The sequence below is a fragment of the Mustelus asterias genome, chromosome 13, assembly GCF_964213995.1.
Source record: "Mustelus asterias chromosome 13, sMusAst1.hap1.1, whole genome shotgun sequence".
Taxonomy (NCBI): Eukaryota; Metazoa; Chordata; class Chondrichthyes; order Carcharhiniformes; family Triakidae; genus Mustelus; species Mustelus asterias.
Genome location: NC_135813.1, coordinates 4,818,033 through 4,833,104, shown reverse-complemented (window position 1 = coordinate 4,833,104; position 15,072 = coordinate 4,818,033). Strand labels below are relative to the sequence as shown.

Genomic DNA, 15,072 nt, shown 5'->3' with positions numbered 1-15,072 from the left:
CCCACAGAACCGGCAAAGACTCAATGGCCTTCTGTGCCATAAAGACCATGGGACACCACCACCGCATGGTTCCCTTGCATTTCCTTGAATGTTCAGAAGATATAGGAGCAGAATTAGACCATTCGGCCCATCAAGTCCGCTCCGCCATTCGATCATGGCTGATATGCTCCTCACCCCCATTTTCCTGCCTTCTCCCCGTAAATTTAGCACGGCCAATGCACCCTAACCAGCACGTCTTTTGGATCGTGGGAGGAAACCGGAGCACGGGGAGGAAACCGGAGCACCCGGAGGAAACCCATGCAGATACGGGGAGAATGTGCAGACTCCGCAAGGACGGCGACCCAAGCCAGGAGTCGAACCCGGGTTCCTGGAATTGCCCCTTAGTGTCCGGGAGATTAGCAGGGTAGAAACATGGGGTTACAGGGCTGGGTGGGATTGTTGTCGGTACAGACTCGATGGGCCGAAAGGCCTCCTGCTGCACTGGAGGGATTCTATGAAAATGGTACATGGCAACTGTGGGAGGCTGCGAAGTAGGAAGGGTTTAGACTACCAGCAGGACCTCATTGACAAAGTGAGGAGATAAGGGCAAATTTAAAATAGAATTTTATTAGACAAAGTATGGTGTTAACATGATATCATGTGACAGACATATCCCCAGAGCAACACACATGATTCCATCACACTCTGCACAATGACCTTAATGGCTTGCAATTGTGATTCAATGTAAATCATGTAAACCCACAACACCTTTTGGGCTACCAATGATCATATATATAATATAATATATATACTCCATGAAAAGAATCAAATAAAAGCTGCATAGAATTCAGCCCCTCCATCCACTGGCGAATGACTGACCGGACCTGAAAGAAGAAAAAAGAATTAAACACAGAATCAACTGAAAAACAGCAAACCAATCACTGACACAAAAGCACTGGTCATTTATGGTGAGATTTCAGTCGGTGTGAATTTTATATCCTCTGCCCCGGTTGGGTCGCTGCTTTAAGGAGTTGACACGATACAAACTTCAATTTATTTTTGCTCACATTGTTCTTTAAGTCTTTCTCCGTGGCGATTGTACAAACCAACCCCTTGTGCCCCCTCCCCCTCGGCCCGCACCCCCCGCCAGTTTGGAGTAAATTGGTTTCAGCAATGCAGACAGACTAGCAAAGCTAGGGTCCTTCTCCAGGGGACAGCGGGGGTCTCAGGGGAGATTTAACCAAGTTACCTCGCTGCACTGTACAAATCTACCAAACCACTAAAGGTTTCAATAGCAGCAAATCTTGCATCAGGGAAAAGCCTCCCTTGCTTTCTGCTGTTTTTTCTCTCTTTATCTCTGCTGAGCAGAGCATATAAAAACTGCATTCATCGTGGACCCAAATGTATGGATTTCATTTTTGATGAGACTTTGTAGAAATGGAATTGTTATTTTTAATTTTAATGTGCAGACTCCGCAAGGACTGTTAAATTAAGGACAGGACAAGAGGTCCTTGGAGTGTGTGCCCACAAACCAGTCACACAACATCCCTGGAGACGGGGCAGGTACCCGCGGTTGGGGTTTGCAGGAGAATGTAGGCCAATTTAAGAAAAGCTTGAGAAAGTCCTCCACAATTCCTCAAAGGTGATGGAATGAGTTCCAGGAGGCCACAGTGAAAGAGGCCCATTCCCTGATACCCCACCTCCGAGGCCACACCAACCAGGCCTACGTGGTTAATGCAAGCCACGGAAGGTTTTGGATTCAAGTTCCACTTCAGAGACTGGGGGAGTGTAAAATCCTGGCTGAAACGGGCGGCACGGTAGCACAGTGGGCAGAGGGCGGCACGGTAGCACAGTGGTTAGCACTGCTGCTTCACAGCTCCAGGGTCCCGGGTTCGATCCCCGGCTCGGGTCACTGTCTGTGTGGAGTTTGCACATTCTCCTCGTGTCTGCGTGGGTTTCCTCCGGGTGCTCCGGTTTCCTCCCACAGTCCAAAAATGTGCGGGTTAGGTTGATTGGCCAGGTTAAAAATTGTCCCTTAGAGTCCTGGGATGTGTAGGTTAGAGGGATTAGCGGGTAAAATATGTGGGGGTAGGGCCTGGGTGGGATTGTGGTCGGTGCAGACTCGATGGGCCGAATGGCCTCCTTCTGCACTGCAGGGTTTCTATGATTCTATGAAACCACCCAGTGCAGTACTGAGCGAATGCTACACTGTCAGAGGTGCCAATTAAACCGAGGCCCCATTTGTCCTCTCCGGTGAACATGAGAGATCCCATGGAGAAGAGCCGGGGGGTTGGCATCACTGCTCTGGCCAATGTTCATCCCTCAGCCAAAACTGACAAAAGAAAAGTAATTTCTCATTCTCACATTGGTGCTTGTGGAGCTGGCTGCGTGTAAACTGGCTGCTGCAGTTCCTTCACTGCAACATTGACTATGCTTCAAATGTACTTAATTGGTTGTGAAACACTTCGAGACATCCAGGGATTCTTAAAGATGTTAGAGAGAAGTGTCTCGCTTTTTCTTCCTCAGACGTATCAATAGGAGCTCAGTGGATCACCGCCATGACGATCCCACTGGATCACCGCCATGACGATCCCACTGGATCACCGCCATGACGATCCCTTACTCAGTGTAAAATATGGACAGTTCCTTACTCCTAGTGACAGCGGATGGTCCTTTCCCGATTTGGGATAGGCGGGGAACTATTCAATTAATATCCCGAGAATGGAATCCAATGAACTTGGCAAAGCCCATGGGTTGGAACTTGTGTAACACTCCTCAAGACTCTACACCTTCAGAAGAATACAAAGATATTTCTCATCACATCCAGGAGCGTCCTAGGGGTGACACAGTGGTTAGCACCGCTGCTTCACAATGCCAGGGACCCGGGTTCGATTCCTGGCTTGGGTCACTGTCTGTGTGGAGTCTGCATGTTCTCCCCGTGTCTGCGTGGGTTTCCTCCGGGTGCTCCGGTTTCCTCCCACATTCTGTAAGACATGCTGGTTCGGGTGCATTGGCCCGAACAGGTGCCGGAGTGTGGTGACTCGGGGAATTTCACAGTAACTTCATTGCAGTGTTAAGATTGTGACTAATAAATAAATAAAGTTTAAACTTTTGAATTGTGAAAACAGAACATGCAATATAAATAATCCACAACAAAACTCCAGCTACTCTTTGCAATATGTTTGGGCTTTGTTTAGCCAAGGACATTCCATTTCTAATATTATATTCCTGTAAAAAAAAAAATACAGGTCTTGATTCAGAATATCCTTTCCATCTGTTGGAGCAGAGGGAAGAGGTGGTGATAATGTCATTGTAATGCTAGTTAATCCAGAGGCATCTTTCATTCCCTCCCCCCGCAGTATAAATATCTCCCACTTTCTCTGACTTTTAGCTTTGACAAAGGGTCATCTGGACTCGAAACGTCAGCCCTTTTCTCTCCTCACAGACCCGTTGAGATTTTCCAGCATTTTCTCTTTTGGTTTGCTTTTATTAATGCCTTGGGGACACTGGTTCGAATCCCACCATGGCAGCTGGTGGAATTTAAATTTAATTAATAAAAATTTGAGAATATAAAAGTAGTCTCAGGAGTGGCGGACATGAAACTACCAGCGATTGTTGCGAAAACCCATCTGGTTCATTTATTTATTTTATTCGTGTCACAAGTAGGCTTATATTAACACTGCAATGAAGTGACTATGAAAATCCCCTAGTCGCCACACTCTGGCGCCTGTTCGGGTACACTGAGGGGGAATTGAGCACGGCCAATGCACCTAACCAGCACCCCTTGAGGGAAGGAAATCTGCCATCCTTACCTGGTCTGGCCTACATGTGACTCCAGAGCCACAGCAATGCAGGTGACTCTTAACTGCCTCTCTGAAATGGGCAATCAAGCCACTCAGTTCAAGGGATAAGGATTGGCAGCAAATGTTGGCCTTGCCAGCACCGCCTACGCTCCATGAAAGGAAAAAACAACAGAGTGGGAAAAGCGAATTCTATTACGAAACACCGCATGGTTTTAGAATCCAAAAGGACAGTCACGATACGACTCAATCAATTTTGCAACACACAAGGCAGCAGCGAGCCCAATTTTCCTTGTTTCACGATGACCCAATAGTAACTTTGCATTATTCAAACAGTACAATAAGTCCACGACCAGCACATGACAACATCTTGCAGCAGCGATGTAGAATCAAATGGACGCCACATCTGATACCATTCCCCTCCACCGAGTCCCGGTTAAAGGATTCAATGGGAAGGAGAAGCCTGACGCTATTTTGTGCGTCTCTCCCAGTTTAGACCTCTCTCACTGCAACATCTACCCAAGAGGACAATTGGTTCCACTCGCCTGTTGATGACCAAAGTATTTTCAAGTGTAGAAACAACTTCAAATAATCTTATAAATCTGAATCAACAATAACGGAGTGGATTGGGAATTCAGCGTCTAAAAAAACACAGCTGGATCACCTGAACAGAGCGGCTCTGAATCGAGTAGTTCCGATGATGCAACGCAAACCCTGATGTATTTCAGGAGAAGCTGGATTAACACAGCGGGGAGGAAAGGAATAGAAGATTCTGCTGGTATGGTGAGATGAAGGGAGGCAGGAGGAGGCTGGGGTTTGAATGTACATCATCGATCATCAGCATGTAGACTCGGGGATATTCTTCAGGTCCAGTGTAAAATTCACCATTGAGAAGATGGAGGACACGGCAGTGGACAACACCAAGGATCAAACAACTAAATAAGTAATTAATTAACCACCAAACCAAAAATTAAACCCAAACCTGGAAGAAACAATGAGTGGATGTCCAGCATAGCACTGAGTAAAATAGGTAGGAAATAAAGACATGTAAGACTGAGGGAGACAGAGAAGAGGAGAGGGAGAGGAACCGGCAAGGGGGGGGGGGCAGAGAATGGGGAGCAAAGGGGGAGGAGAGAGAGATACAGACGGAGAGAGTGCAAAGGGGGAGGAGATTCAGATAGACAGGGAGAGAGAGTGCAAAGGGGAGGAAAGGCAGACAGAAAGGGAAAGGGAGAGAGCAAAGGGGGAGAGAGACAGACAGACAGGGAGAAAGAGAGAGAGATGGACAGGGAGAGAGAGTGCAAAGAGGGAGGAGAGAGAGAGATGGACAGGGAGAGAGGGTGCAAAGAGGGAGGAGAGAGAGAGATGGACAGGGAGAGAGGGTGCAATGCGGAGGGTGCTGGAGGATCCAGGTGGATCCAGGTGGCAGAGTTATCATCAACGAGAAGTGAAAACTTATTTCTGGATTGTACAATTTGAGATTAGAGTCAGAATAGCTTCTGGAATCAGAAAATACCAATGCCAGGACACGTGAAGCAGTTAGAGGAGAGAGGGTGAATGTCAGCACATGTCCAATTGGAAGGGAAAGCCAGTTGGGAGGTTACTATTGATTGTCAGGATAATATTTGTGCCTCAACCATTATTCCTGTCACAACAGTCACATCAATCAGCAGCGAGTTCAGTTCCCAGCATTTTATGACAAATCGAACGCATTTGTTTTAACAAAGTGACTGAAAGAAAGGAAAGAACTGAGCAGCAAATCTGGGAACAGATGGATTTGCCAGGGCTGGAAGGATCTGTTTAATTTGCATTCTAAAGCAAGCGTCTTGTCACAATGTGCGGGGTTCAGCATGGACAGGTTTGATCTCTCCGCCTGCATCAAGTGCACAAGCTCACTGACTAACCACCCAAAACAGGCAAACTGTGAATCGGGGTTTACGCTGTGACTGTAACACGAGTCCAACTTGGAATCAGAAACCAATCTTGAAAAAAATAACCTTTAAATAAAATTGGACCTTGCACAGCAATATTTAGGTCCAAAGTTTATTTTTTTAATATAATTTGGAGGAATTCATAGAGTCACAGAGGTTTACAGCATATGGAAACAGGCCCTTTGGCCCAACTTGTCCATGCCGCCCTTTTTTTAAAACCCCCAAGCTAGTCCCAATTGCCCGCGTTTGGCCCATATCCCTCTATACCCATCTTACCCATGTAACTGTCTGAACACTTTTTAAAAATTCAGTGCTGGGACTTTCCTGGAAGGGACCAAGCCATCCGATACACAAACCGGCAATTCAGATCAGGGATAGATTTTAGAAGGATCTCTGAAGTGATTGAACTGCGGAGTAAAATATCAAGATCGGGTGCCAGTGCAGCTCACTGCAGCATGTTTGTCTGACAGACTCGTGCCTTTATAACCCAGGCTGACACTCACAGCGCAACACTGAAGCACTGCCGCACTGTTGGAGGCGCCAGTTTTCCAATGAGACGTTTAAACCGAGCTACATGGTCATGAATCTCTTTGCAGCCTGTGGGATCTTGCTGCGCATGGACACACCGAAAATGAGAATGAGCATGGGACACTCAGTCAATTAAGATCAAAATTGAAGCTGTATCTAAACCATGAATCAAAAGATATATATACCCAGCCGGAGTGTTTTGGAAAAGACTGCAGTTTAGTCAGGGGGTGACCTCTCCCTTTACTAACAACCTGGGGATATAAATCAAACGAGATGAGAAACATTCTTTTAAGTCCTTTAGCTTCCCATCTGCTCATCATATAATAAAGTGTATTCCTCCGCTGATTAATCCTTTATTGAACTCAGTAACAAAACAGCCAAACAACAATCCTCTTACAGTAGAAATACAGAAAACAACAGATACACAGCACAACAGTCAAAAAGCAAAGTCAAAGCATTGTTTAAAATGCAAAACTGGGAAAACTGTCTTTTAACCCATAAAGAGCTTGACATGTTTTATTGTCGATCCAGCTTGATCAGCAGGCAAGGGGTTAATAGGATTCCGGGTTCTGGTATCAGTTAGAAATGAACTTTCAGCCTCATTTACTTACTGATGTGGAGCGCCAAAACTTCCAAACCCTGCAATTTAATGAGAAGCAATGGAAAAATTAGTCTCACCTTTAAGAGACGCATCCAACAACCAGAAAGATAAGAAGCTTACATAACAACAGCTTGCATTGACACAGCCCATTTCAAGAGGTCAGGACATCCTGAAGAGTTTCACAGCCAATGAGGTGCAGTCAAAGTTCTCATGTTGAGAAATTTAGCAGCTAAGCTGGACTCAGAAAGCTGCCAAAAATAGCAATGAAATGCACAATCATTTGATTTTTTATGATGATGGCTGGGAGATAAATAGTGGCCCTGGGTGAACTTCCCTGCTTTACCCGAAACTGCCTCTTTTACATCCGCCTGTGTGGCACAGTGGGTTAGCACTTGCTGCCTCACAGAGCCAGGGACCCGGGTACGATTCCCGGCTTGGGTCACTGTCTGTGCGGAGTTTGCACGTTCTCCCCGTGTCTGCATGGGTTTCCTCCGGGTGCTCCGGTTTCCTCCCACAGTCCAAAGATGTGCAGGTCAGTTGGATTGGTCATGGTATATGTGCAGGGTTACGGGGATAGGGCAGGGAAGGCGGCCTGGGTAAAATACCCCGTTAGAGATTCAGTGCAGGCTCAATGGGCTGAATGGTCTCTTCTGCACCAAAAGGATTATATCTGAAGGCGTAGAACGGGGCTTCTGTTTAATACCCCTTCTGAAAGGCAGCACTTCCAACAGTACAGCACTCCCTTAATACCACACACTGGGTGTATTACAGGGGCAGGAGACAGGAGGCATTGGGCCTCTTGGGCTTGTAGTTCCTTTCAACAAGATCACAGCTGATCACTTACCTAGCTTCACTTCCCACCCTATCCCTTGATTCCCTTCACGCCCAGAATTCAATCAATCTCAGCCTCCAACATGCTCAGTGACAGCATTCACATCTCCCAGGTTCAGAATTGCAAAGATTCACAAATCTCTGATGAACAAGGTTTCTCATTTTAGTCTGAAATAGCCCATTGCTTATCCTGATTCGATAATTCATAGAGTCATAAAGGTTTACAGCATGGAAACAGGCCCCTAGGCCCAACTTGTCCACACCGCCCTTTTTGTTAAACCCCGAAGCTAATCCCAATTGCCCGCATTTGGCCCATATCCCTCGATACCCATCTTACCCATGTAACTGTCTAAATGCTTTTTAAAATACAAAATTGTACCCGTCTCTACTACTACCTCTGGCAGCTTGTTCCAGACACTCACCATCCTCTGTGAAAAAATTGCCCCTCTGGACACTTTTGTGTCTCTCCCCTCACCTTAAACCTATGCCCTCTAGTTTTAGACTCCCCTGCCTTTGGGAAAATATATTGACTATCTAGCTGATCTGTGCCCCTCATTATTTTATAGACCTCTATAAGATCACCCCTCAGCCTTCTACGCTCCAGAGAAAAAAGTCCCAGTCTATCCAGCCTCTCCTTATAACTCAAACCATCAAGTCCCGGTAGCATCCTAGTAAATCTTTTCTGTACTCGTTCTAGTTTAATAATATCCTTTCTATAATAGGGTGACCAGAACTGCACACAGTATTCCATGTGTGGCCTTACCAATGTCTTGTACAACTTCAAAAGACGTCCCAACTCCTGTATTCAACCTGACCAATGAAACCAAGCATGCCGAATACCTTCTTCACCACTCTGTCCACCTGTGACTCCACTTTCAAGGAGCTATGAACATGTACCCTAGATCTCTTTGTTCTGTAACTCTCCCCAACGCCCTACCATTAACTGAGTAAGTCCTGCCCTGGTTCAATCTACCAAAATGCATCACCTCGCATTTATCTAAGTTAAACTCCATCTGCCATTCATCAGCCCACTGGCCCAATTGATCAAGATCCCGTTGCAATCCGAGATAACTTTCTTCATTGTCCACTATGCCACCAATCTTGGTGTCATCTGCAAACTTACTAACCATGCCCCCTATATTCTCATTCAAATCATTAATATAAATGACAAATAACAGTGGACCCAGCACTGATCCCTGAGGCACACCGCTGGTCACAGGCCTCCAGTTTGAAAAAAACCCTCCACAACCACCCTCTAAGCTTCTGTCATCAAGCCAATTTTGTATCCATTTAGCTACCTCACCCTGGATCCCGTGAGATTTACCTTATGCAACAACCTACCATGCGGTACTTTGTCAAAGGCCTTGGTAAAGTCCATGTAGACAACATCAACTGCACTGCCCTCATCTACCTTCTTGGTTACCCCTTCAAAAAACTCAATCAAATTTGAGAGACATGATTTTCCACTCACAAAGCCATGTTGACTGTCCCTAATCAGTCCTTGCGTCTCTAAATGCCTGTAGGTCCTGTCTCTCAAAATACCTTCCAACAATTTACCCACCACAGATGTGAGGCTCACTGGCCTGTAGTTCCCAGGCTTTTCCCTGTAGCTCTTTTTAAACAAAGGCACAACACTTGCCACCCTCCAATCTTCAGGCACCTCACCTGTGACTATCGATGATTCAAATATCTCTGCTGGGGGACCTGCAATTTTCTCCCTAGCCTCCCACACTGTCCTGGGAAACACTTCATCAGGTCTTGTGGATTTATCTAGCTTGATGCGCTTTAAGACTTCCAGCACCTCCTTCTCTGTAATGTGTACACTCCTCAAGACATCACTATTTATTTCCTCAAGTCCCTTAACATCCATGCTTTTCTCAACAGTAAATACTGATGAGAAATATTCATTTAGGATCTCACCCAACTCCTATTCCTAGACTCTGGAGGCAAGGGAAAGAGCCTCTCAGCTTGGATTAGGTGCTCAAGTTCTTGCAATAAGTAGGGGAAAAGATGATTATTGCTCCTGAATGGACGTGAAAATAAAGACTCTTGCGATGATGCCATGGCATTTACTTAGAGGACCCACGATTCCTTCATTACAACGGTATCTACATTTCAAAGAGTACTTTGGGATGTCCTGAGGACTTGGGAGACCAGCCCCTTTTCTAATAAATGGAATGGCACATAAACCTGCACCACAGCAGAAAACAAGCTCGCTTCCGATTTGCACGGTCCTTTCAACACATGTTAAATCGAGATAAACAGAATGCTTTTCATACTTGGCAAGGCTACGGGCCGACAGGTCCACGGTTACTCCTGATCTCGGGCTCAGTTACCTCTCAATTCTGACTTCCTGAACTTACCAGAATTAATTCGCAATCTAGTTGGAAGAGAAGTGCACAACACCAAACTGTACCTGGGTCACGTTAAACTTGTATACAACCTCAGTTAGACCGCGCTGGGAGTACTGTGGACAGTTCTGGACTCTACATTGTAAAGAAGCATGTAGGGGAACTGGAAATGGTGTGAAATGGACTCAAGGATGATATCAGAATTGAGGGGTTATTATCAGGGAAGACTAGAAATGAGAAGACGAAGGAATGGCCGAATGAATGTTTTAAAATTCCGAAATTGGGTTTGATTGAGAGACTGGAAATCGGAGCGGGGTAAGTAATTTGCCTGTTTGAGCTTGCTGATTCTGTGCCCTAACACCGTACTCCTCCACTCTCCCCATGCTCTCGGACACCTTTAGAGTCTAGAAATCTATTTCGTTCTTAATGAAATTCAGTGACTTGGCCTCCACACCCTCTGGGGTAGAGAATTCCACAGGCTCGTCGCTCTTAGCGAAGAGGTTTCGCCACATTTCTGTCCTAAACCACCTACCCCACAGCTTGAGACTGTGACCTCTTGTTCCCCACCCCACCAAGGCAGGGAAAATATCCCTGCATCCAGTCTGTCCAGCCCTGTCAGAATTCTATATGCTTCAATGAGATCCCATTCTTCTAAACTCCAATGAATACAGGGCCCAGTCGACTCGATCTCTCCTCAAACGACAATCCCACCATCCCAAGAATCAATCTGGTGAACCTTCGCTGCACTCTCTCTCTGTAGCAAGTATATCATTTCTTACATAAGGAGACCAAAACTGCGCACAATACTCCAGGTGTGGTCTCACCAAGGCTGTGTACAGCTGCAGTGAGATATCTTTGCTCCTGTACTCAAATCCTCTTGCAATGAAGGCCAACATACCGTTTGCTGCACCTGCACATTTGTTTTCAGTGACTAATGTACAAGAACACTCAGGTCCCTTTGTACGTCAACATTTCCCAATCTATCATTTAAATAACACTCTGCCGTTCTGCTTTTCCCACCAAAGTAGGTAACTTCACACTCACCCGTGTTATACAGAATCTGCCATGTATTTGCTCACTCACTCAACTTGTCTCAATTGCCTTGAAGACTCTCAATATCCCCTGGACCACTCTCATTCCGACCGGGTTTTGTGTCATCAGCAAACCTGGAAATATTACATTTGGTTCCTGCATCCAAACCATTGGTATATATTGGGAATAGCTTGGACCCAAGAACTGACCCCTGCAGGACCCCATAATTCACCACCTGCCATTTTGAAAAATATTCCTACCTCACTCTATACTTCTTGACAGCAAACTAAATCCCAAACCATGCCAATATATTACCCCCTATCCCATGTGCTTTAACTAACCTCATATGTGGGACTTTATCAAAAGCTTTCTGAAAATCCAAATACACCACATCTACTAGTTCTCCCTTACCCATTCTAATAGTTATATCCTCAAAAAACTCCAGTAGGTTTGTCAAACATAATTTCCCTTTCGTAAATCCATGTCGACTTTGTCTAATCCCGTTGGTACATTTTAAGTGTCCTGTTATCACATCCTTTATAATAGACTCCAGCATTTTCACTTCCCCTGATGTTAGGCTAACCAGTCAATAATCAGCTGTTTCCTCCCTCCCTCCTTTTTGAAGTGGATAGAGCTGTGAAGGCGGCCTATAGTGTGTTAGCTTTTATTAACAGGGGGTTGGAGTTTAAGAGCCGTGGGGTTATGCTGCAACTGTACAGGACCTTGGTGAGACCACATTTGGAATATTGTGTGCAGTTCTGGTCACCTCACTATAAGAAGGATGTGGAAGTGCTGGAAAGAGTGCAAAGGAGATTTACCAGGATGCTGCCTGGTTTGGAGGGTAGGTCTTATGAGGAAAGGTTGAGGGAGCTAGGGCTGTTCTCTCTGGAGCGGAGGAGGTTGAGGGGAGACTTAATAGAGGTTTATAAAATGATGAAGGGGATAGATAGAGTGAACGTTCAAAGACTATTTCCTCGGGTGGATGGAGCTATTACAAGGGGACATAACTATAGGGTTCATGGTGGGAGATATAGGAAGGATATCAGAGGTAGGTTCTTTACGCAGAGAGTGGTTGGGGTGTGGAATAGACTGCCTGCAGTGATAGTGGAGTCAGACATTTTAGGAACATTTAAGCGGTTATTGGATAGGCACATGGAGCACACCGGGATGGTAGGGAGTGGGATAGCTTGATCTTGGTTTCAGATAAAACTCAGCACAACATCGTGGGCCGAAGGGCCTGTTCTGTGCTGTACTGTTCTATGTTCAATGAAATAGTGGGGTTACATTCGCCACCCTCCAAACTGCTGTGACTGTTCCAGAATCCACAGAATTTTGGGATGACAACTAATGCATTCACTATTTCCATGTGATTTAGTATTCTGGGATGTAGATTATCAGGCCCGGGGAATTTATCAGCTTTCAGTCCCATTAGTTTCTCCAGCACTGTTTTTTTAGTAATACTAATTTCCTTCAATTCCTTCGCACTGGACGCTTGGCTCTCCTGTATTTCTGGGAAATTTTTTGCGTCTTCCTCCAAGAAGACAGAACTGAAGTAGTTGTTTAATTGCTCTGTCATTTCCTCATTCTCTACCATAAATTTCCCTGTTCTGGACCTTCTCTTTATTCGTACTGAAGCCTTTAAGTTCCACTTGCACGTTCCTTGCATCATCTTTACTCTCATCTTTTCCCTCTTAATCAGTCTTTGTCGTTTCCTGCGTTTCGATTTAGGATTCTAATTTTGGATTGGACTACTTCACCTTCCATACTAGTCATCATAGAATCCCGACAGTGCAGAACGAGGCCATTCGACCCATCGAACCTGCACTGACAACAATCCCACTCAGACCTTTTCTCTATAACCTCACATGTTTACCCTGCTAGCCCCCCTGACACAAGGGGCAATTTAGCACAGCCAATCAATCTAACTTGCACATCTTTGGAGTGTGGGAGGAAACCAGAGCACCCGGAGGAAACTCTCACAGACACAGGGAGAACGTGCAAACTCCGCACAGACAGTGACCTGAGGCTGGAATTGAGCCTGGGTTCATGGCGCTGTGAGGCAGCAGTGATAACCACTGTGCCACCCTAATGAAGAATTCAATTATGTTATGGTCACTGTTGCCTAAAGGACCCCCATAACAAGATTAAAGAACAAAGAACAAAGAAAATTACAGCACAGGAACAGGCCCTTCGGCCCTCCGAGCCTGCACCGACCAGGCTGCCCGACTGAACTAAAACCCCCTACTCTTCCGGGGACCAAATCCCTCTATTCCCATCTTATTGACGTATTTGTCCAGACGCTCCTTAAAAGTCACGATCATATCTGCTTCCGCTACCTCTCCCAGCAAGTTCCAGGCACCCACCACCCTCTGTGTAAAAATCTTGCCTGGTACATTGCCTTTAAACCCTGCCCCTCGCACCTTAAACCTATGCTCCCTAGTAATTAACTCTTCCACCCTGGGAAAAAGCTTCTGACTATCCACTCTGTCCATGCCCCTCATAATCTTGTAGACTTCTATCAGGTCGCCCCTCAACCTCCGTCGTTCTAGTGAGAACAAACCAAGTTTCTCCAACCTCGCCTCATAGCTAATGCCCTCCATACCAGGCAACATCCTGATAAATCTTTTCTGTACCCTCTCCAAAGCCTCCACATCTTTCTGGTAGTGTGGATTAATTAACCCTTTCTCATTGCACAATACCAAATCTAGGATAGCACGTTCCTGACTTGGACCCTCGGTGCACTGGTCTATAAAATCATCTCGTACACACTCCAGGAATTCATCCACCACGGTATTATTGCTAACTTGGTTTTCCCAATCTATATATTCATTAAAATCACCCATGATTACTGCGACACCTTTGTTACGTTACTTCTCTAATTTCCTGCTTAACGCCATTCCCCACCTTACCACTACTGTTTAACACAGAGAGGATGAGGAACGTCAGATACAAGGTAAAACGGAGGAGGTGGGGCTGTTCCCCTTGGAGAAGAGAAGGTTCGGCAAATGGAGGTGGTCAAAATCATGAGTGTGGTCTGGGCAGTGTAGAGAAGAAGGAACTGCTCCCATTACTGGAAAGATTAAGAACCAGAGGATGACAATTTAAAGTAATTGGCAAAAGAAGCAACGACAACTGGAGGAAAACATTTTTTAAGAAACGAGTGATTCGGGCCAGGAGCAGCGATGGGTAACCTCGGCTAGTGAGTAGGCCGCACGAGTGGCCCCCCCCTTCATCTCAGTGGGCTACAAGATTGAAAATCGGGCTTGTTCCCTAACCGTGACCCCAGGAACAATATTAAATACACTTAGAAAATGCTTATTCATTCATATGTTAATGGAGCAATCAAATTCAAATGGTAAAAGCTAAATAAATCTTGACAATTCGGACACAGAGCACGGCTCTCACAGTCAATGTTGTGAGCAATCAGCACACACCTCACTTCACTTGTCCTTGTTTTACGTGCGTATCACTCCAATCATTCCATTAGGAAAAAACCTACACGGCCGGAAGTCAGCGGAATATGGCAACCCTACACATTGGCAACAGTCAACAAAATGTCTCATGGGCCGCACTCAGAACCCAGGTGGGCTGCATGTGGCCCATCACTACTCTGGAGTGAGAGCGGTCTGAGAGTCTCCCGGAGGCAGATCCGATTACAGCTTTAAGAGAATTAAATCATTATCTGAAGAGAAAATATTACAGGACTACGGGGAAAAGACCAGGGAAATGGCATCAAGTCAATTGCTTTTGCAGAGAGTCAGCACAGACGTGATGGGCCAAATGGCCTTTTTTCCATCCTGTCACCACTTTATCACCTATTCTGTTTCCATGTGCGTGAGCGGGTCAGAGTGCGTGCACGACAGTTACTCACAAATCCAATATGGAATTCAGGAGGAACTTCCTTACCCAAGAGAGTAGGCAGAATGTGGAACTCATTATCTTGGAGTCTTTGAGGTCTATGGCATTAATGTCATTAATAGGAAGCTCAATAAACACGAGAGGGAAAGGAATAGATGAGA

The 15,072-nt window shown here is 45.7% G+C and overlaps 1 protein-coding gene and 1 long non-coding RNA gene across 5 annotated transcripts in view; one reads left to right on the top strand and one right to left on the bottom strand.

Moving 5' to 3' along the window:
• Nucleotides 1-15,072, bottom strand: part of nup214 (nucleoporin 214) — a 211,644-nt gene that overhangs the window by 50,360 nt on the left and 146,212 nt on the right. For 2 of the 3 annotated variants that reach the window (XM_078226235.1, XM_078226237.1), the window contains 2 exons: nucleotides 6,850-6,877; nucleotides 587-863 (listed from right to left, as the gene is read on the bottom strand). In XM_078226235.1, the coding sequence (XP_078082361.1) occupies nucleotides 827-863; nucleotides 6,850-6,877 (65 nt within the window). In that variant the 3' untranslated portion in view covers nucleotides 587-826. Of the gene's footprint in view, nucleotides 1-586; nucleotides 864-6,849; nucleotides 6,878-15,072 lie in introns of those variants that run through there. The other variant, XM_078226236.1, reaches the window with a different exon arrangement.
• The window catches only part of LOC144502391 (uncharacterized), a 680,705-nt gene that overhangs the window by 628,534 nt on the left and 37,099 nt on the right, over nucleotides 1-15,072 (top strand). The gene's annotated exons all lie outside the window — the stretch shown is intronic.